General features: G+C 38.1%; 2 protein-coding genes across 3 annotated transcripts in view; one reads left to right on the forward strand and one right to left on the reverse strand.

The window, feature by feature from the left end:
* SLC26A3 (solute carrier family 26 member 3) overlaps window positions 1-4,748 on the forward strand; it is a 30,951-nt gene extending 26,203 nt beyond the window's left edge. Inside the window, exons 17-20 of the mRNA XM_072653052.1 lie at window positions 32-86; window positions 1,948-2,090; window positions 2,260-2,325; window positions 4,291-4,748. Of these exons, the coding sequence (XP_072509153.1) occupies window positions 32-86; window positions 1,948-2,090; window positions 2,260-2,325; window positions 4,291-4,314 (288 nt within the window). The 3' untranslated portion in view covers window positions 4,315-4,748. The remainder of the gene's footprint in view (window positions 1-31; window positions 87-1,947; window positions 2,091-2,259; window positions 2,326-4,290) is intronic.
* Window positions 4,749-9,362: 4,614 nt separating this feature from the next.
* On the reverse strand, window positions 9,363-22,073 carry CBLL1 (Cbl proto-oncogene like 1). Of its 2 annotated transcripts, none has more exons than XM_072653054.1 (6): window positions 21,985-22,073; window positions 17,990-18,157; window positions 16,659-16,756; window positions 16,109-16,192; window positions 14,371-14,444; window positions 9,363-12,954 (listed from the first exon to the last, which is right to left on the reverse strand). In XM_072653054.1, the coding sequence occupies exons 1-6, from the start codon at window positions 21,995-21,997 to the stop codon at window positions 11,919-11,921; spliced, it is 1,473 nt and encodes a 490-aa protein (XP_072509155.1). In that variant the 5' UTR covers window positions 21,998-22,073; the 3' UTR covers window positions 9,363-11,918. The 2 variants fall into 2 exon arrangements, with proteins under 2 accessions (XP_072509155.1, XP_072509154.1); XM_072653053.1 differs by having other exon boundaries at window positions 16,659-16,759.
* Window positions 22,074-22,818: the final 745 nt, after the last annotated feature.

The following is a 22,818-nucleotide window of genomic DNA, read 5'->3' on the forward strand; positions in this document are numbered from 1 at the left end:
TCTTAAGAAAAACAAGCTTTCTGTTTCACAGATTTTGCAAGGATTTCTCAGGATCGATGTGGACGTGTATATTGTTGGGACAGACGGTGAGTTATCTTTCTTTTTTTCACCCTTCATTTAATTGGCACACTGCCTATTCTGAACACAATTCAAAAGGAACAGGTACCTTCCTTATTGGGAGGAAAATCAGAAGGGGCTAAATAGCAGCTGGTCCTACAAAAACCATTAGATAAACATTATCCTATGCTTTAAAAAAAATAACATTATTAGCATAGCTTTAAAAAAAGGATTTCAAAGGATCATTGAGAATAATGAAAATGTTCATGATTAACAACTGACATAAAAATGGTGAGCTGGAAGCCTGAAATTCTTTTTAAAAAACATAATATTTAATCATTATTTAGTATTTTCAAGCAGTCCTACTACATGGGCAGAATATATGAGGATACTCCTAGGAACAGGAATATAAAATTTGTAACTGATTTTTGTTCTATTTAAATACATGATAGACATAAATTCTGAGAATTCCTTGACCACAAAGCATGTCTTACTCCTATGAATTTTTTCCTTTGGGTTGCTATAACCTCAAAATCTCAACCTTAACATCAAAGATGTTTTTGGCAGGGAAAAGGTAAATACAATAACATTACAACACCCATAAACCACGAAGCTGGTGGACCTGGTTCTTTGGGGTGAGCATTATCACTGGCACTTCCTCTTCCCAAGAGGCAGAATGTATCCCTTCTTTGGAAGGGTTAAACTCATACTTACCCCAGAGTGTGCTGGGTTCTCGTTTCATCTTGGTATCACACTTACTACTCAACTGCAAATTCTTGAAGAAAGAAAACTAAATCTTCTTTAACTTTTCTATTTCTCCAGCCTAGCATGGTGCTCAACAAGCAATAGATGCTTACTAAATGCTTGTTAAATAAATCAGTGAATACCTTAATTGCATTTAGTGAATCCCTAAGGTACAATTTTCTAGTTTGAGTCCTAATTTAGAATAGGCTAGCATGCAAAACAAACACTCTCTTTGCCCTTAGCACTCTGATGGAAGTCTTAAGGGGAATGCAACATCACCACAATGCTAAGTTTTCATTGTAATTAGTAACCCCTTAACACTTGCACTAATTGATCAGGGCATGCAACTACCATGTTTACAAAAACAAAGCCCTCCAAAGACAAGGGAGTCATGTGCCAAACAATGGATCTGGCTCCTAATATAATTTGAAGAAATAGGCCTACAAGGTGAGCAACTGAAATTGTTGTAGCTGTAACTGACAAAAGAAGTGAGACAGCAAAGAATCCTCATGTACTGTCAGACAGGTAGACTGTGTTTTGCTTTCAACTAAACCAAAAATACAAGCCAAAAGCAAAATTCTGCATTGAAACCATTCAACAGGCAAGGTCATCTATACAGAAGAAGCCTTATTTCAGTCACCAACAGAAACTAGTGTCGTGCCATCCTAACCTTACTGTCGTATGAATGAGAGGATTTAACAAATGTGTTCACGTGTCCTCTAGTAGAAGAAGCTATTGTAATAGTAGGCATTATCCTAGCTCACTGTATGGTGAAATGGGAAAGCATTATGTATGGACTTTGGGACAGAAACTGTAGAGGAGTCTGGAATCTGCTCTGACACTTATCAGCGATGATACTGTGGATAGTGTAAAAGGCTATTCTCCTAATTTGTAAAACGGTAATAATAATACAGACTGCCTACCTCACAGGGGGGATGTGAGAAAAGCACTTTGTAAACCATAAAATCTTAGAAAAATATGAGTTATCATTAATGCCATTGCTTAGCAAGGCATCACAGCTTCTGCTCACATCGATGACAAATGAAACATTTGCAAATGGCGTCTGTGTCTAAAGACGTCTTAATAAAAGGATTTTGTGTTTAAACTCTTGTTTTCCTTACACATTTTCATTTTGTTTCCATTCAGATGATTTACTAGAAAAACTTGAACGGTGTGGCTTTTTTGACCAGGAAGTCCAGAGCTCAATATTTTTCCTGACAATTCATGACGCTATTTTGCACATTTGGACGAAAAAGAACTACATTATTTCAAAGTACAACCAGAATCAGGTAGATAATAAGTCCTAGCAACTTTTAACATTAGCAGCGAATACTGATATTGAGTTCATTTAAGAGGTTACAGTAGTCTCTTTTGAAATGACCATTTTGAAAATTGTGTATTTTAAAATAAAGAGAAGTTTGTGCTTGCCTTTTAACCTAGAACTTCTTTTTATCTCAGGAGAAAGAAATGAAAGCTGATTTTACTATAAACACAAATGGAGGACTACGCAATAGGGACCCCCAGGTAAGGCTCACCTGCTAGATAATACCCACATGAAGTAGCTTCAGGAAGGATCATTTGCCCTTTACTAACAAACTTCAGAAAGTCAGGGGCAGAAATGTACTAAGGAACCAAACAACGGAAAAGTCCTTTGGATTTTCTACAAGTCTTCTACGCTTGCTTTTTGAAAGTTGGAGAGACAATGTTGCATAGTGGATAGGGCACTGGACTTAGAATCAGGAAGCCCTGAATTCAAACCCTCCCTCACTATTTTCTCACTGTTTTACCTTAGGCAAATCATTTAATCCTTCTGTACCTCAGTTCCTTCATCTATTAAATGAGGATAATAATATATCCTAACTCATACAGTTGTTGTGAGGATAAAATAATGTGTATAAATGTCATTCATTTTTGATATACAATCTCCAGGGAACTTGGGAACACTAAACCCAAATCACTCTGAAGTGTATTGAAAATAATACCACTGAATTTCTAGTAATAATCTGTATCATTTATATGTCATTTTTCAAAGTGCTTGCCAACTATTATCTCCCTGTAGCCTCACAACATTCCTAAGAGTTAAGGTAGGTATTACTATCTCCATTCTAAAGATAAGGAAACTGAAGAACTAGAGGTCGGATTAAGGATAGAGCTTAGACTCAAACCCAGATCACCTACTCTATTGAAGGGTTCAAACATGAAATGTAATTTTAGATAATTCCTGGAGTTGAGAGGCTTAAGATTATTAAGTGGTTTAGGCAAAAATGAACACTGTGAGGTTAGAAAGGCTGATCCTCGCCCATTTTTCCCTCCCTTCTTTGAAGAGGAGGTGCAGGACTATGTGCGAGTGTGGAACATTGCATATACCATCAGATTCATTTGATGTGTGGGTTAGTTTTGCTGAACTATTTTTTCCCCTCCTCTTCTTACACTTTGCCCTAAGGCATGGTTCACTGGGCAGGAGAAGCAGAAACATATTCTGAAATGATAATTTAAAAAACCCATGGCTATAAAATTTTAAAATTGTTTTTTAAAAGAGACAGAAGGTTTAGGAAATAGGTGCTATGAAACTGCAAATATTAAGAAAGAACTTGAAATTGCTCCTCATGGTGGTTGGCTTCTGAACTGTCCCTAAATTAACACAGCTATGAGGTTTATCTAAAATTTCCTCTCTACTAGGTTTCAGGGTTCCAGAAGAGTGAACACTGACCAGGTGTCAGAAACACTGGGGTATAATCGCCAGCCATGCTACCAACCATTTAAAGCAACTTCCCCATCTTTGAAATGGGAATCATAATACTAGCCCCACCCACTCTTTCTCAGCGGGATATGATGAGGATAGATGAAAACTTCAACCACTTCTGGTTGACAAACTACTAAGAGTTTTATGTAATACCCTTCAGAAGCAAAGGGCAAAGGGGAGAAAAATTATTATTATGTATTTCATTGATTACTAATCCTTTGAAAAACTGAAAATATAATATAGATACATACATAAGGCAGATCCAACCAACACTGCCCGAACATGACCACTGTTTCACCCACGAGTACCAAGGAAGGGGCATACTTCCTTCCCATTCACAGGGAACATCAGAAGTCCTCCAGGGGTATATGGCATTATTATACTCAGAGCTATTGCCATAAAAACCACCTTCCTCATCAACCTCATGAGAGGCAAGGGCTACACTGTCTGTGGATGGACCACCCCCTCCAGCATAAATGCCCCTTTTCCAATCAGTGCACTTCCCCTCAACCTAGATTGCCCCAGGTGCAGATACAGTTAATTAAGGCTCATCTAACTAACAACAGAGGAACATAGTTTGGCATTGACATTTAAGAAAAATACAAAATGTTGTGGACATTTATTAATGATCCTGGTTAAATCAGGATGCCTTGCCCTACTCTAAATATAAGTACAGTGTTGAATCATGAAAATGGTTCAAATTCAATATGGCTTATATTATTAAAATATGCCTTTCTTTCTTTCAGGCACCTATGGAAACAAAATTATAATCAAAATAAAATTCGGGGAGCTCTCTATTAGACTGTCCAGTACAGAACAACTTTACATCCAGACAATCATCAATAAGTTCATATATATCATATGAAGAATATTTTTACTACATGGAATTGTTTCAACTTTGGAACAAGATTGCTCTAACAGTACATTTTTCACGTCTACTATAAAATGATATACTCTTAAATTTTTTATTTTATAGATCTGACAAAAAAGGAAATAATTATGTACATACATTTGTATTTATATTGTGCTGATGGATTCTAATCCAAGTCACTGTCTTTGTGTGTAAGTGTTTTTACAATGTATTGACACAACTGCTTTGGACCCTGTAATTTATACACCTTTATAATAGCGCATTTACACAACTGCTTTGAATCCCGTAATTTATAACCCTAAACCTTAAAATATAGCTTCACTTCTAAAAATCCTTTTAGCAGCACAGAAGTTTGCTTTGTCACGATAAATTTCTTTTTAAATTCTTGAAGGAGAAGAAAGAAAACTTTTGTGACCTATCTGTAAAGTTTCTTTAACTGTCCCATTGTGATTTAAAAAAAAAATAATGAATGAATGAATGAAGAATGAAGCTGCTTCTGGAAGATGCCTAGATTCCTAGAAGACATTCAGCCATCAACGCTGGAGTTCATCCTTCCACCGAGATTTAGGCACACTCTATCTTTATATACAAGGCTAACCTGACCAGAAGCAGTTAATTACCTGGGTGACCCAAGGTCAGCTAGTCCAAACCCCTCATTTTACAGATAAGCAAATACAAAGCAAGACAAGTGAAATAACTTACCCAGTCACAAAGGCAGTAAGTGGTGGAATCAGAACTCAAAATGAAGTCCTTATATTCTAAATCCAGTGTTTTTTCGACTATTTAAGCTGATTTGGTCCTCTCTATACAGCAGCAGTAAAATCACAAAGGCATTTTTTCAATACAAGTATAAATTCTCAATCATTTAGGTGCACATTCCTAATTCTTGTCCCCAATTTTTAATTAATTCAATTATTAAACAGGGCTAAAAAACTTAAAATTTCAATTTAGAGAAATATAAAAAGAAAATGGGTAATTCACATTAGTGATGTTAATCAGAAATCAAAAATAATAAATGATCAGAATTCTTTAAAGAGATATTTCAAAGAGAATAAATTAACATGTATTTTTGGATTGGAGAGGCAGACTTTGTCATATAGCAAAAAGAAAAATGGAGGAAAAAGCAAGAAAGTTGTCATCAAGTTACTCTGGAAGCTTCCGTCTCTGAGAAAATCAAATAATCAGTGCAGTTACAAGGCATCAGCACTCAACTTTGCCAACCAAAATTATATGAAACATGAATTTCAGTTCCTGTCACTTTCCAATCCATTTGATCAGATAACGGGAGTTCCTAGGTTCACCCCTAATGATTATCATTTTTCCTGTTCCCTAAAAAGGACTAGGAATGAATGAATGAATGAAAAACATTTATTAAGTGCTTATGTATAAAGCACTGTATTAAACACTAGAGATATACAAAGAGAAAAGTGAGACAGGACCTGCTCTCAAGGAGTTCACACATGCAAGGTTTTCAATGCAAGACAACTGGCAAGGTCCCATGTTCCCTAGGGTGCAGTGGCAAAGCAGTTGATAATTCTAAAGCAGTTGTATTCCCAAGGCTCTTGGGTTCAGAGTCCTGGGCTGTCTCCATCAAGGTCTGAGGAGAGATGACCGCCAAGGTGGTAGCGATGATTTGATTTTTGGGGTACATGCTGCTTCCTATTTCTGCTTGCCTCGGTCGGGGGGTGGCGCGTTGCACAGCACAGTTAGTGGAGATAGCTGGCCCCATCTGCACAGGAGTTGCCTTCTCTGATAATGACTGTGAAGGCTGAGCTGTGTGCTTATCTGTCAGTTGGTCATCAGTTGCTGCTTTTGGTACTATGAAATTCAGAACAGGGACTGTTCTCCATCCAATTTACAAAATATTTATTAAAAGGCAGTATAACTTAGTGGGAAAAACTACTAGGTTTGGAGTCAAATAACCTGGGTTGGACCTCATACTGACTTGCAGTATGACCCTAACAATCACTTCACCTGCCCCCATTTCCCTATCGGAGATAGAACAGAGATAACACATTCAATACACCATATTGTCATAAGAAAATCATCTCATAAACTTTAAAGCACCATAGAAAGGTAAGCCAGTTAAATACCCCTTCACATGCAGAAAACTGGCTAATATTGGGGGAGACAACCAAATGCAGATGACACAGAAATTTCATAGAGCTCATAGGCTATTGTATTCATTTGTCTCAAAAAAGAAACAACTGGAATTTAATGATGCAGTTTTTAAAAAATCCCTGAACACAGGAGAAAATCAGAGATGCTATGAGAAGGAATGCAGGGGGAAACAAATTTGAAGGAAAGAAAAAGTTTAAATACTCACACTCAGAGGATGATAAACTAGAAACCTGGAGGTAAACTAAACCAGTCTCTTCATTTTATAGATAAGAAAACAAACCCAGAGTGGGATTTGCCCAAAATTCTTAGCAAATTAGTGGTGATACCAGGACTTCAAATCTGGACTGATCCTCTTTTCTTTGCCTTAATGGTTCAGTGGGTAGAACACTGGACCTGGTGACTCAAGTTCAGATCCAGTCTGAGACTGTTTGACCTTGGGTAAGTCATTTAATTTCTGCCTCCATTTCCTCATTTCTAAAATAGTGGTAACCTACTTCCCAGAATTATTGTGAGGACTAAGATATCTGTAAAATGTTTTTCAAAGTTTAAAGTGCTACATAAATGTTACCTATTAATATTATCTTCATCTTTACTGGCACAGGATCAGATTGAGAGCTGTGAGGAACCTCAGAATTCATCAAGGTCTAGAGAGGTTAAGTGACTTGTCTGAGATGCCACAGCTAGTCTCTAAGGCAGAATTTGAATCCAGCTCTTCTTATCCCAAATTTGGCTCTACCCACCAAGCAATGCTGATTATGGCGGGGAGTCAAGAGAACTTGAGAAATAACAACTTTACAAGACAAAGACAGTAATTGGAGGCAGGTTGACTACTATACCTTATTACAACCAGCTACTTTCTGGAAAGTCAGTAATTACTAAGACTTTTCATCTTATTTTAGCATTTATCATGCATGTGTTAATTCAGGTAATAACATTTTAACAGTTTAAAAAAGCAACCCTGATACAGGACACAAGAATAGCAACACAGAAAGAATGAGACTGAGACTGAACACTATTTGCTAATCTCAGCTTTATAACTAAAGAACCTGGAGATCAAAAGGCTACCACAAACATCACTCAAGACGTTGAAACTAATAACTAGGATGTTAAGCAAACGGATTATTCAACCTGGAAAAAAGATGAGTAAACGGGGCAGACAGAGAAGATACTTAAGTATAAAAGAAAATCTTTAAAGTTTTGAATAAACTATTGAGGAAAGTTATAAGGCCCATCAATTCTCCATATGGAGGTGGACTGCATTTTTCGTCAGAGACCTGATGGACTCAGAGTACAGACCGAAACAAAACTTTCCCCCCTTTTCTCGCCGTTTTGAAACATGGCTAATACAAACCTTTGCTTTGCATGACTCCATTATTTGTAATGGGTTTTGTATTTCTTGCCTTCTCAACTGTGGGAGAAGGGTAAGGTAGGGAGAGAATCTGTAACACTGAGTGAAATAAAATTGAATTTTTAAAAAAGTAAAGTTATAGAACCAATGCTATGTATCTTTATGTATAGAGTGGATTTTAATCCAATGCAGCTTGACTGTGGAGGCTATTCAAAATTCCCTTCTTATCCACGATATTTTAATATCTAAAGGTTTAAAACAGTAATAGAGGTGAAAAAGAATTAAAACAATTTAAAGTATTACTTTAGGAAATAAAACAGAACATCTTCCCATCTTGGTGTTAGAAAATTCAAGTGACAAAACCATAAGAAGACTTGAAAAATCTACATACTTGGTTCTGAGAGAATAGTAAAATAACTTTTCATTTTTAGTCCACTTATACATCAATCACTTGTTGAACTGTATATTATTGTGAACATATCCACTTTAAGCATGTTGACTTAAAAAAATTTGTTCACACATACAACAGCATGACCAAAAAAGAATACTACGTTAGCACATCTGGTATAGAGAAATAAAAAGCAATCTGCTATTTTGATAAACTGAATAGAGGAAGCCTCTGAACTTGATTGCTCCATTTTTTTCCTTACATGCAATTCAATCTAGAAGTGGGATCATCAAAAAAATCAATCCAAGATCTTAGTTAAATCAACACATTGAGATTCCCCTTGTTGTTCAGTGGTGTCCAATTCTGTGACCCTATTTGGGGTTTTCTTGATAAAGATACTTGAGAGACTTGCCATTTCCTTATTCAGCTAATTTTACAGAAGAAAAAAGGCAAACAGGGTTAAATGACTTGCCTAGAGTTACTCAGCTAGTAAATGTGGAGGCCACATTTGAACTCAGCAAGATTCCTGATTCGAAGCCCAGAGTTCTATCCACTGCGCCATCTAGCAGCGCTTTGGGATACCACAGGAATGTTTAAAGACGAGATTTTAAGCATACAAAAAAACCCTGAAGAACTCAGAAACATTCACACACACATACATACACACACACACACACACACACTTTCATCACCCCATAAATAACAGCAAAACTTTTCAGTTCTAAATACAACACACTAACAGTAACTTAATCTGTGGGTTTTGGAGGGAAAAAATTTCAAACACTTATTTTCTCCATATGAATACCATGGAAATGCAATCATGTATTATTTAATGATTTTGTGCAAGATTTGCGTGCTACTTTAATGACAAAACAGGTTTTAAAAATAACAGGTATCTTATGCTGAACAGATTTAATTTCTCCCCCAAAAAACTGTCTTGAATATATACATCAACACAAGTTATTGGTAATAACGTTTAGATTCAAAGAAATATTAAATTTGGCCTCAGAAAGTTAAGTTCACTGTAAATAAGAAAATTCTGAATTGTCCCAAGCATATCAATATTTGGTAAAAATGCATCTAGGCAAAATAAGTATTTATGCTTCCATTTTATTGTTTTTAAGAATTAAACTGCCACCTCAGTAGTCTTAAGAGCAATATAATGAAACATACATACATTTCATTTAGACTTACGTCCATCATAGTTGTAAAGGCTTCCCTGAAATAAAGCTGGGTTTCACATGTTTTATCTTTTAAAAAGAAGCACTAAGGTTTTGTGTTACACTTTCACCCACCCACCCAATAAACAATATCCAGTTGTCTTCAAGCCCAATATCATTTAAAAATTGTCTGCAACAACATATTCGGTTGATATGGCTCCCTGTATTAGAAATATACACATTTCCCAAATTTAACTGCAAATAAGCTATCACTGGAAAAAAAAAAAAAGGCTACTTCTACAATATGTGGGATTTATCATGATACTAAATTTGTCTCCAATATGTAGGCTAAGTGGTTTCAGACTGAATATAGTTTCAAACTCAATTCTAGGAAATTTCACATTAGAAAAATCTTCATGAAAACTGACAAGCCTTAAAAGTGAATTCAACTATTTTTTTTTTTGTGAAATGATGCAATAATAGTTCTTATCATTTTAACAGCCCTTAATCAGAAAAGGGTGGGGTAAGGAAAGGGTGACTTCGAAGGGATGAAAGGGGGATTTTGCTCAGGCAAGTCCAACAGTCTACCGAAACAGGACAGAAGCATTCATCACCAACCCTCACACTTCTAATAACAAGAATTTCTCATTTTCCTACTAGAAATATTACATTAACATTGGAGTCTGACTGCTAATACGAAACTACATTCTCTCGGTTAAGTTGTACCTGATTCAATTTTTGCACTAGCTATTTCAGGCAGATGAAATAAAGGTCATTTGCTTTACCTCTAACTTCAGCTCTAAGCTGGAGATGCCTTTATATCCAATTATCAAGGTGAGAAAAGCTTTTCACCTCTTCAACTATCTGGCCAAGCAATCCCATTAGAGATGGTCATACTCTGCCATAAAGTATAAAACCAACAAATTGATAAGACTCCTAAGATGTATGCGCTAAATGTATATACTACAGACTATCTACTGAATGATCTGTGCATACCATAAATTTTGTTTGTACTATACAGCACTGTAAAGGGAAAAAAATCTTCACATGGTTTACTTATATGACATTCAACTATACCCTAAGGAATGTTAACTCATACATACTTGTTAGGTTTAAACTAGTAATTAATCATCTAAGTTGGATTGTGAACAAGACCCTGTAATGCAAAAACTGACTCTAAAAAGGCACATTATAAAGTTATGGACATTCATCTAACTTTATTATCACCTTCTCTTTCCACATGTGGGAATGAAGCAATTTAATACAGTTCACTAACTCCATGCTGAATTGTTTAAAAATTAAAGTTAGATTGTTTTACCATCAGGACTTGGTCATCAATTAGTACTTTTACAGTTCAAATTAGAGGGGGAAGCCCTATCATAAAGTACATAAAACAAGCCTGAGTATATTTGTTTATATTTCCAGAATAATTTCCTTCATGGATATATTATTTAAATGCCTTAAACGGTATTTAAACTCTAATTTGAAACTCTATAAACAAGAAACCACTCAAACCCAAAACTAATCTCTACTTAGGAAAAGGGGATTTTTGGTAGTCTATACTCTTCTAAATCTTTTTCTTAGGACAAATAACCAGAGTAGGACATACATATTTCAACTGAATACTATCATTTAAACCATTTCTACAAAATAACCTCAGATCAGACTAATGAATGTGGCACACTCTGTGAGTCCAACCATTAAAAACAAGCAAGAGCAATGGCATCGCCAGACTGGAGCCAACAAAATCTTACTTTAGCCCTGACTTTCTGAACAAGTAAAGGATTTTAACATCATTAACATGAACTGATGTTATTTTAGTACTGCAATGTTTGGTGCTCCTGAGGTTGCCTAAAAATCAAAGGCATTTAAGTGAAGTGCAAAACATACGTGCCTAAGACTTTCAGTGCAGTGCCTTGAATGTGGAAGAATTGTACTTTACCATTACCTGTCTGCCTTATAGTAAACTCTAGAAAATGTGTATACTTGTAGCATTTTATTTTAACCTTTGGGAAAATATTAGTGGCAAAACATATGGTTTTAAGAAACAGTATGCAACTCCACTCAAGTTCACATAAAAAATAGCATCTTTACAACCATATTGAAATTTAATTATTTTACACAGGTTAACAAAATGTATCACAAGAAAAACTAAACATCGGATTTAACAAAAGCAATACTTCTGAAAGTGGTACAATGTTTGATTTTTTTTTCCAGGAAATAATATTACAAAATGATCAACTCTGGGGCAATTTACCACACTAGGGGCACAAAGTTGTTAAAATATAGTTGTGCTCTACTGAGCCACTTATCTGCACTACAGTATACTTGAAGTCAGTCCTAAGGTCAAGGCTTAAAAACATTTTAAGATACAAGACCCTAAGAGTGTTTTACAGCCACCTCTGTAAGAGGTGTTTTTCCTCTCTCAAAATACATAAAGTCCCCTCCCCTAACCCTCACTGTATCTTCAGTTCAAAACACTACTATCATTGATAATATGGTCTATATCTTGTCTGATCAGGGTGATGTGGTCCAGGAAGTGGGGCTTGAGAGGGTGGACCCTGCATTCTTGGAGGCGGAGGTGGCCCTCTTGGTGCAGGCCATATACCAGGACTCATTCCCCCTGGCTGTGTGAATGGAGGGCTTAGAGTTCCTTGATCTTCGGTGAACTGTGGCAAAGAGTTAGGATTATAGTGGTGAGGAGGGGGGGCATTTACAGGGGGACCACCATGTTGAGGAGGAGGAGGTCCTGGTGGAGGATGATTCATATATGGTGGCATCTGGGCAATGATGTGTCCAGGGGGTGGGGTAATTGGTGGTGGAGCAGAGGTCATTGGTGGAGGAGGAGCTTGGCTATAAACCATATGAGGAGTACCTGCTGCCTGGGGAGGATGCTGCATTGGATGATTTATTGGTGGTGGAGGAGGAGGTGGTGGTGCATAATGTTGCTGTGGAGGCATAATATGATGAGGGTGAGAAACCACTGGTTGACCCTGATATTCAGGATGATGGTGAGCAGGTGCTGGGGCTGGAGGTGGTGGTTCTCTGGCACCTGAATTTGAATCATCCTGAATAGGGACAGTTATTAAATTGCTGTGTTTTCTCGTTGAAATTCGAAAGGTTTCCTGACTGACTGAACGAGGTGGAGGTGGAGCCATTGTCAACTCCGCAGGAGGAGCTCGAATATCCTCATGTGGTTGATTATAATGCTCATGTGGCACATGCTGCAAAGGAGGTGGTGGCATCATGATGTGCTGCTTTGGTGGAATATGGCTCATGTGGTGCTTATCTGGAGGCATTATAAAACGATCAGGAATTTCAGCCGGTGGGGGGGCAATAGGAGGATGAACATTTTCAATTGGAGGACGAGTGACAGGTTTTGCAGCTCTCATATGACGGTGGTTGATGTGAGCCTGTAAGTCTCTTTGAGACAAGTACGTTCTTTTGCACCCTTGAACAATGCTACACATGAAGAGAGAACCTCGCATACACTGTTCAATTCGCTGCACAGGATCATTACAGCTAAATTAGAAGAAAATACATTGGTTAACTGATAAAAACAATTCCCCAAACAGTGCATTTTACACAGCAAATAAAATCCTGCCTCTAAATGTTAACACAGTTTTATGTAAAATGCAGCACAATTTCACATCTGAAAATTACAGCGTTTATCACTTAAATTCTATCTTCCTATTGGCTTTTATTTCCCAGCAGGCTTTGTTAACTCCAGGTTGAACTTACAATATATTACAACTAAAGTATATATCCTCACCCATATTTCTTTAAATATCATTAAAATCTTACAAAAGGAAATTCCTAAATTCTTAGTTTTCTAAAAGAATCTTATATTCTATATCCCTATTCATAAACATGTTAGCAATGACAGACTACAGGATTTAGCACTTGTGGCCTAAGAAACTAAAATTCTCAAATCTGGAGTAATTCGTTGGTTTGATAACAATCATGTATCAGGGACTTGTGATGAGTTTAAAAAAAAGACAAAGATAAAATTCCACCCCTTTTATAATATTTTTCTTAAAGAAATATCAATAAGAGTTTTCCAAATTCTTATTATTTTTAAATAACAAACCTCAGAAGCCTCTGTAAAATATTATGCATAGTAAAACCAGCAACTTTTTATTTATTTTCATCATTTAGGATAAAAAGCTTACTAAACATAACATTCTTAAATAGAGTATCTCTTCTTAACTTAGAGTCATTATTATAAATATCCTTTATTGGGCTATAATACTACAAAATGCCACAGACCAAACGGCTTCCAGGTTTTTGAGTTCTTTTGTCTTTAATTTCTGTAAATTTCCTATCTTTTTTGTCTCTGTTAGCAGAGTTGGACATAAATGTCATTTTCTGAAAAAAGAATGGACAGAACTCCTACAATACTAAATTATTATTCTAAGTACTCTCATTCTCCAAAATCCCATCAGATATTATTATCAATAAAAGGTTAACTTCAAAGGGAGTAGATAACTGAAAGAATAAAAACAGAAGTGCCTGTCAGCTCTAAGTGGGCTGGCAACAAAAACCTCTTTTCCTCAGAAAGTAGACCTTCTCTCAACTAGATCACGCAAAGAGATGAAGACTTTTCTAGGCATTACAATCTGTACTAACAAATCTGTTCTGGAACCACTAACATCTACCCAGAGATCATAACCAAGGAATCAATCCATACACCAGGATCTTCATTCCCAATCTGACCCCTGAACTTAAGCAACTCAGTGTTTAAAATGTAGTATAGAGGCTCCCATCAACATCGAAAGTGATTTGAGAGCTTAAGTTTAACAGAATCTAGCCAACTATTAGCAACTTCTGTAAGAGGGCTTATTGAAAGCAGCTCAAGTCAAATACACAATGCATCTCAACTAGAACACAACCAGTAGAGCATACAAACTTTGCTTTTTTAGAATTTAATCCTCTTACCCTGGGCACATCTTATCTGCCTTTTTCTCATGCAAAATAGCGCAGTCATAGCAAAAAACATGCTTGCATGGGATCTGTAAACAGAAATATCATTATTGTTAATATCTTATATTAATTATTAATTTTTCTATGAAAAGATCAACATTTATCAAATGCTAAAGACATGGAAACTCATTTTCCTATGCTCATTTTCCTAGAGATATTATAAAGGAATATGTAATTTCTTTAAATCTATTTATGCTTCCCCCTCAAAAAAAGTCCCAACTATTGCCAACATATTCTTCTTGTTTATCTCACAACAAAATGTAGTGACCACTAATTACAGTCCCATAGCAACTTACAGACTATCACGTTCTCTGACTTTTTGTTCTCTATTTATTATACACTATTCTATTTTACCATATAACAAAAAGAAACAGATTTTTAAAGTTACTGAACTATTTAAAAATATTAATTTAAAATTATCTTTTTTAGATGAAAAATTTAGGGAGGGGGAAATAATGTATTTTAATTTTACCACTTGAAAAATCAAAGCAGTTTTTGGTTCATTAATTCAGTCCATTCGATTATAAACTGGACTTGAACAGTAGGAATCTTATATCCTTTCACAAAGTACATTAGTTGCTCTGCAACACCATATGGGAATAATATTGGTCTTCCATAAATAAGGGCATATGCATGTGTATATTTACTTGGAACAAATAAAATAAATGTCAAAACACTATCCTATGAATTCAATATATCATAGTAGCTGAGCACAGAACTAAAGTAACTACCTATTTCCCAGTCAATGTATTAATCTAGAGGAGAGGTAGTGGTCAGGGGATGGGGGAAGAAGCAGGAAGGCAGACAACAAGAGGAACCATTAGTGATAAAAAGAATAAAGGAAGATGAGTTAAACTAGTGGACTGTAGGAGTGAGACTTCAAGAAAATTCCAAAGTCACATTTTGCTGAATGAAAAGGAAGTGGGAATGAGAAGGAGAGGCCAAAGGGATTCTAGGGGTCACATAGTTATAATTACCTTTAATGATAGAGATGCATATGATACCATTATTAACTAATAATGAAAAACACTTACCTGAATTACCTTATAGGAAATTAGAAGCTAAAAGTAACATATGTTTTATATCAATCACAATATAGACCATTACTGTGGCTAGGATGATTGAAAAATCTTAAAGGCAACACAAGGAATCTAAGCCTAGCTCTAGAATCATTCCCTCTCTGTGAGTCTGCGAACAAAGCACTGAACTACAAAGAATAAAGCATCACTATCTACATGGTTCAAAGTTCCATCTGTGTGGCACCTAATAGCAGCTTCTGTTCAGAAAGAGAAATAAGTTTCTACTAGATTTAGTAAAAACAGAGAAAGAGCCACCAAAATTAAGACTGGTATTAACATAGGGTCAAGTGTCCCCTGATTTGGTAGAAACTACATGTCCCATGGTGATGGGCTTTCCAGGGATAAAATCTTTGGTATGGGAACTGATAACAAAGGCAATTTTGTGACTGAAATGGGTTAAGTCATGAACAAAATGTGTCTCCACAGGAAGGACAAGACATCCTGCAGAATCTTTGCAAGGATAGGAGAAAGAACCATGTGCCTAATAGTTAAGAAAGTCTCCCCAAGAAAACTTCTACAATGTCTCCTCACACAGAGAAGGGCAGAAACTGTATAGTTAGTATAGGACAGAGATGATACGTGTCAGGTAACCCATTTAATTCAATTATACTTACCATGCGACCATAAATTTTAATAGGTAATCCACATTTATCACAGAAATGGACTGGAGTATCATCCTTTTCACCTAAGATGTTTATCTGTTGAAATGACATTATTATTAGATTGCCTTCTTAAACTTAAATAGTGCCATTGATAGTAAGTACTTAGTATGCTAGAGTCTTTTTTACAAATGCTAATTTAAAAATTTCTTTAAAAGAATGTCATTATAGCCATTAAGAGTTTTTTGTAGAATTAATATGCAGAAACCATATTTTCTTTTTATCTTAGTACCTAGTACAGTGCATTACACATAGCAGAAATACAGGGTCACTCTTAGAATCAGAAGACTTAGCCAGCTAAGTCCTGCATTTGACAAATATTAGTTATCTGACTATGGACAAGTTACTTAACCTCTCAGTTACTTAGGACTATAAATTCGGGACAAACCGTTCATTGGAATCAACTGGAGTGATTTTCACACTTGAGTTCTCTAGAGATTATAACTCACAGATATGGAACAAAAAATATGTACCTATCTACCAACATACATATAAGTAGTTGTACCTGAAAGTCCCAAAAAATGTGTCCAGGAAACCTTCGCTGATTTCCAAACAGGTCACCCCCTTTACAGTCATACCGTTCTTCTTCATTATAATCAAATCCTTCTGAGGAGAAAAAGCAACTATTACCTGCGAACTTTTCAAACTGAACCAAGTCACTGCCGAAGAGCACCTAGCAAACAATTAGCCAAATTCTTTCATTTCACTTATAACACACACTTCATATAGAAACGGCACATGTAGGGACAATGTGAAGTAAAACCTCATCTGTGACATTGTGGCGTAGTGGTTAGAGAACCAATCCCAAAGGCAATCTCTTGCACAAACTGGCAAGGTGTCCCTAGGTAAGTAAGTCATTTAACCGCTCTGTATCCCAGGCCACTCTCTAAGACTGTAAGTTGCAGAGAAGATACCAGTCTGCATTGGTCAAGGGAGTTTTTCTTGATAAGGAATCTCTATGATGATGAAAGCAGGAAGAGCCAAATCTGGTAATATTATGTAACTTATACATGGCATCTTTGCCTACCTGCCCACTCTCTTAAGAGTCCACAGGTCTTCACTGAGTTGAGTCACAATACCATTAGTCCTGCAGTACTCTAAACAAACTACTGATAATGTATATGCACTCAATGCTTGAAATGCGTGACAGAGAAATGCATATCCACATGCCACTGGTGAATAAACTGCAGCTCCATTTACCTTTTAAGTGGCATGATGAACAGAATCATACCACGTGATGATTTTGTGACAAAAGGTTATAAACCAATTTCTGTGCTAAAAAAACCAAGGTGCAACAATTATGTGGTAAAATACAATAATTTCTGAGCCTGTCAACAGCAAAAAACATTTCAGGCTATACACCTACCATTCCTTCGTATAACTATAATATCAATGCAAAAACCATGTTTTCTCATCTGGGAGTTGCCTGATCAAATCAAGTCCTTTCCCAGGGGGATCCCACATATAATTAGAGGAAGACTGCATCTCAGTCTGGAAGGTCATTGTCTTTGAGTGTTTGGAGTGAAAAGTAGATTAAAAACTCCTAACTCTCCAGAGATATTTGGTAAGGGTTGAGAACATAGAAAAATTCTTAAAATAGATTCAGGATATTTTTTTAACTTCAACACACATAAACAATAAAAGGCAAAGTAAAAAGAAAAAAATTAAAATAAGGGGGATGAAAAGAATGCTAAAACATTACATGAATAAAAGAAAAAAGGCAGTGTAAAAGATTAAAATTGCATGGGCTGCATTGTGGAAATCAGTATAGGTATATAGGCATGGTGTTCCTAGACAGAAAGACAGTAACATAAGCACCTATTTCAAATTTATTACCTTCATCACCAGGTTGTGTCTTAGAAGGCATCCTGTTCATAGTCCTTGGAGTTCGAGGAGCAGGTTTGGCTTTGTTTGTCTGCTTGGAGATTAGCTTTATAGGAATTCGTCTTCGAACATCAAGGCCACCCAACGATCCAGAACTATTAGTGCCTTGCAAATCATTGTCTATATTAAAATAAAAGTGACTTCTTTCAGTTTTCCCTCTTAAAACATTCTGCCAAAGGTATGAAGTAACCTACCAAATACCACCATGCTTTAATATCAGAAGTCTTGTTTTTAAACACCACAACCACGTTTAATTAAAACAAACCCATATTATTTTTGCCATGATATGAAATGCCTGAACATTGTCATGACAATTCCTCACCAATCTGTTAGTTCCAAGAGAGATCATGTCTTAATTAAAAAATTTTGTATCTTTTCCAGCTTCCACTAAATTCCCACCCCTGATATCTTATCTTGATACAGAGATGACACCAGGTGTTCTAACGCTACCCCAGCGGATTTTAAGTACTGAAAGGTCCTACATCAAGTTGGAAAGACTTCAAAGATAAGCCCTGTGATAGGTTGTCATTTGATGACCAGCCTCACAAGGTTTGTAAACATTTGTTACTGGATAAATGCAGCCATTCGGTGAAGAAATTCTTTGGTCATAGCAACTCATAAAGACTATCTATTATGCTGTTGCTATCTGCATGGATGGTAAAGAACCCCTCTCTCAAACAAAATTCTGGATCTTTTGAAATATAAAATAAGTATTTTTTTCTAGCACAAGTCTATGTATATGGCAAGTGGCTAGCATATTTATTAAAGTGAAGAAAACAAAATTTTTAAACAGGATGTGAATACAAAATAAGAGAAATTGTTTTCATGTGCAGGCATTTTATTAAAAGGAGGTATATCACAAAACCTATACCTTTCTCCCTCAAAATACACATAAGTAGTAGAGTAACTAGAAGCCATATTCTTGTGGTACAAAAAGGTGAAAGAAGAAATAATGAATTATATATAAGGCATTCCTAGACCTATACCTAAACCTAGCTCAGAGCTGCTGTTAAGAAGTACTTTTTTTCACCCAAAAAACATTAAGAGAAGTATAATGTTGCTATGAAGTCAACTAAGTCTTAGACCAAAACATGCTTTCCAAGCCCCGTAAATCACATATTTACCCAGTTACCTGTAAAGCTCAGTACTGTAAAAAGAACAAAATGCCTCACTTCCAAAACACATGGATTGCAAAGAGAGATTATGCATTTCTAAATGCCTAACACAAATATTATTCCCCAGAAAAAACTGTTTAAGGCTGAGGCATGACTTCCCAATTACAGGAAAAGATGTTACTTTTTACTAACTAAGCCAAATTTCAGTTAATTAAAATGATTTTTTTCAGTTACTTTTGTTAAGCACTTCAGTAAGTTACTGTGCTGTCTGAAAATTTTTAGGACATCTAACTAGAATTGTTCAGAATGTATTTAGGTAAAGCCTGCTTGAAGGTATTAAGTTGGACTTGAACTTCGAGACCTATTTCTAGGTTTCTCATCATTAAAGACTCATGTTCAATCCTACAATTCATTCTTTTGATCAACAGGAATCTATGATTGTTTGTTGGGGGGAGATTCAAAACTGAACCTTAAACAATGCACTTCAAGAAGCATTTACTAAATGCCTGCTATACGCTAGGAACTATGAACACAAAAACAAAAACATAAATGAAAACTCCCTGCCTTTATGGAAAGGGAACAAGGGGTACAACATTAATCAATAACCAATCCACAGGTATTTATTAAAATGCTTTTTATTATACAGCATTTATAACATACATAGATAAGTAAATACAAAGTGATTTTGGGTAGGAGAAGGGAAGTATCAACAATTGGGAAGATCAGGAAATGTTTATGGTAAGAATTCCAAGAGGTAAAATGGCAACAAAATAATCCAAAATATTTTTCATTACCAGTTTCTTAGCATTATTTTATAACAACTATTTTGTAACAAGCCATGATTTTAATATAAGATGGGGACAAGAATAACAAGGGTGACAAGAATAACAAGGGTAAGAGAGAAAAATAGCATCAAACACATCAAAAGATCGCTAATGGCCCAAAGTTTCCTCCCATTTCACCGAACACCTTTCATTAAAAGTTCAACCAAATCAACTTATTTCACTTTCACTTTTCATTTTTGTTACTTTTCCTAGCGAAGGCATTTAAAAACTTCCAAAAGAGCAGCCAGGTAAAGAGAATTGTTGGCCAGTGACTTTTCAGTTTGGTTCTTTCCTGGCATAAAACCTCACCTCTAACTTTGCTAGAAAGTCAAAATTATGTTTTTCTAATAATAGTATGCATTACTGTTACCTCTCCCTACCTGAACTGAATACTGCCCATAGTTTTAGTTTTGTATGAAGCTGAAAAGCCTCTACTAGCAGGTCTTTGTACACTACACAACTGGGGTTACAGCTGCAGCTGGTAAAGCCTGTTCTTTACTCAACTGCCCTTCTGTGTCTTAAGTCGTTCTCATAAATACAACATTTACTAGACGATATATGTACCCATGTTTTCTAAAACTAGGGTTTTACAATATACAAATAGGGTACACTTCTCACTGTAAGTCAGTAAGTCAACAAGCATTTCTTCCATGCTTCCTACCTACCAGGCACATTTGGAGAAACCAACAAACTAACAACAAAATTAAGAACGGGGTCCCTGCCCTCAAGGAGCTCACATTCTACTGCACTACAAGCACCAAGTTTCCTTTGAAATAGCCCTACACGGAGCGCAGAACTTGCGATAAGAAAACAATCCGTGACTGTTCTTTCACTTTTCTCAGGGTCCATTTAAAAATACTAGGTTCACCTAAAACACACACAAGCCTCCAAATAAATATCTCACTTCCAACGTCGAATGCAAAAATTCTGCTACTCTCTGGGGGGTGGGGGTGGGGGGCACTTCTCTGTTACGAAGTCCAAGACTTCAGCTTTATCAGTACTTTAGCAGTCGAAGCAGACAGGTGGCTCAGTGGGTAGACAGATGGGCCAGGAGTAAGGAAGACCCGAGTTCAAATCCGGCCTCGGACACACCCTGGGGAGTCATTTCACCTGAAGCGGCAAACCACTCCCGAATCTGTGCCCGGAAAACCCCACGGGCAGTCCGGACGCGCTGGGTCCAGGGGGTCCCAGAGAAACGGACACGACTTCGTAGTAAGTGCACGGTATTTTACTTCACGGACTACAGACACCCTACTAGCACTGCTCACAAAGCGCCCCAGAAAACAAAAAGCCTGGCTCACCAAGGGGCCGCGGCTGGAGAGAGGAAGGGGTTGTTGGTTAGCGCAGAGTCCAAAATGAGGAAGCTCCCAACCGCACACAGCCCAAAAGCCGAGGTTCGGGGAAGACAGAAGGGTCTGGTCGGGACTTTACACAAAGACTGCGCTGAAGGGGAGCTCGAGATCATATCCGGCTCCTTCAGCCTAGCTACCACACGCACGGGCACCGACGACAACGAAGCTCTGGGCGGCTGCGAGGGAGGAGGAAGCCACGGGGACGTCTAGCCCCGTGGCTCTACTCCCACAAAGCCAGGGTTGGGCTCCCCAAGGTCCCCTCCCTTCCCCAAAGCCCTACACTGGCCGGGAAATAGCCCCGGCCGGCACAAGCCGCCAAACGCCGAAGACGGAAAGGAAGGAGGCCTCGGGGGGAACCCAGCGCCCCCCACGCAGCCCCGGGGTCCCACTCTGGACCGACACGGCGCCGAGGCTGCAGCGCGGAGCGGGGGAGGGGATGTAAAGAAGGGGTGTAGGCCGAGAGGTCTATCAGGCCCCAGCTGGGCACGGCCGGGAGGGAGGAAGGGAGGGAAGAGGAGTATGTAGAGATCCTCCCTCGCCACTGCAACCCATCCCCTCAGGACGAGCCCGGTTCCGCTACGCCAGCCGGGCGACGGCGGGTCTCGGGCCGGCCGAGGGGTCCATGTAAACGAGACCCCCCCCCTCCACCTCCTTACCAGTGTGGTCCATGATTCGGCTCGAGGTGCACTCTGGGAGCGGAAGTCAGCGTCGCCCCAGTCACCACGGGCGCGTGCGCGACGACCCGACCGAGCTCAGTCAGCGGAAATGAGATGAAGGTGGCTTTTGCCGGGGTTCAGGGACGAAGAAAGTTCGGAGCAGTTTGGAATGGGACGAGGGAAAAAAAGATAAGGAAAATGGGAGCGCAAGGAGACAGCTTCATGGCAGAAGGGGCCGCCGGAGCGATTCCCTAGGTACAAGAAGGAAGAGCCATCTTCACAGATCAAACCGCTTCTCCCTTTGGCGGGAGAGAGCGGATGGGGGATGGGCGGGGGCGGTATTTCCTGGTCGAAGTACTTCAACTTCCGACAGGCCCCGCGGCTCCTCCGACCTCGCGCAGCCTAGCCTCCTGGGACTTGTAGTTTGCCCTGGACAACACCCTCCCTCGGGCCTCCAGCCTTCTCTCCCACCCGCACTTCCCTCCAGCGACTGGTTGTTCTCGGTGCGCAGGCTCAACCGTTGGGGTTGCTGAGGTCTCCGCGTTCGTCCCTGCAGGCGGCGGAAAGCTCGAGCGGAGTCTGGGGAAAGGCGTGGTTGGACGGCCGCCAGCTCCGAGGGTCCCAGAGGCTGCGTGCGGAGATCGAGGCGGGGAGCTAGGACCGGTGCGCTTTTGTTCCGTGTTGTGTTTTTGACTTGGTTTGTGGGGCTCCCGAGGCATGCGCTGAAGACCCCGTGCCCGCCCCCCGTCGTTTAACTATATGAAAGTTTTAAAAAGAAGTTTATCCAGTTGTTCGTTTCTGGGGAAGGTGCTGGGACGCCTTCTGAGGTCCCAG

This window comes from Notamacropus eugenii, chromosome 3, assembly GCF_028372415.1.
Source record: "Notamacropus eugenii isolate mMacEug1 chromosome 3, mMacEug1.pri_v2, whole genome shotgun sequence".
Classification (NCBI taxonomy): Eukaryota; Metazoa; Chordata; class Mammalia; order Diprotodontia; family Macropodidae; genus Notamacropus; species Notamacropus eugenii.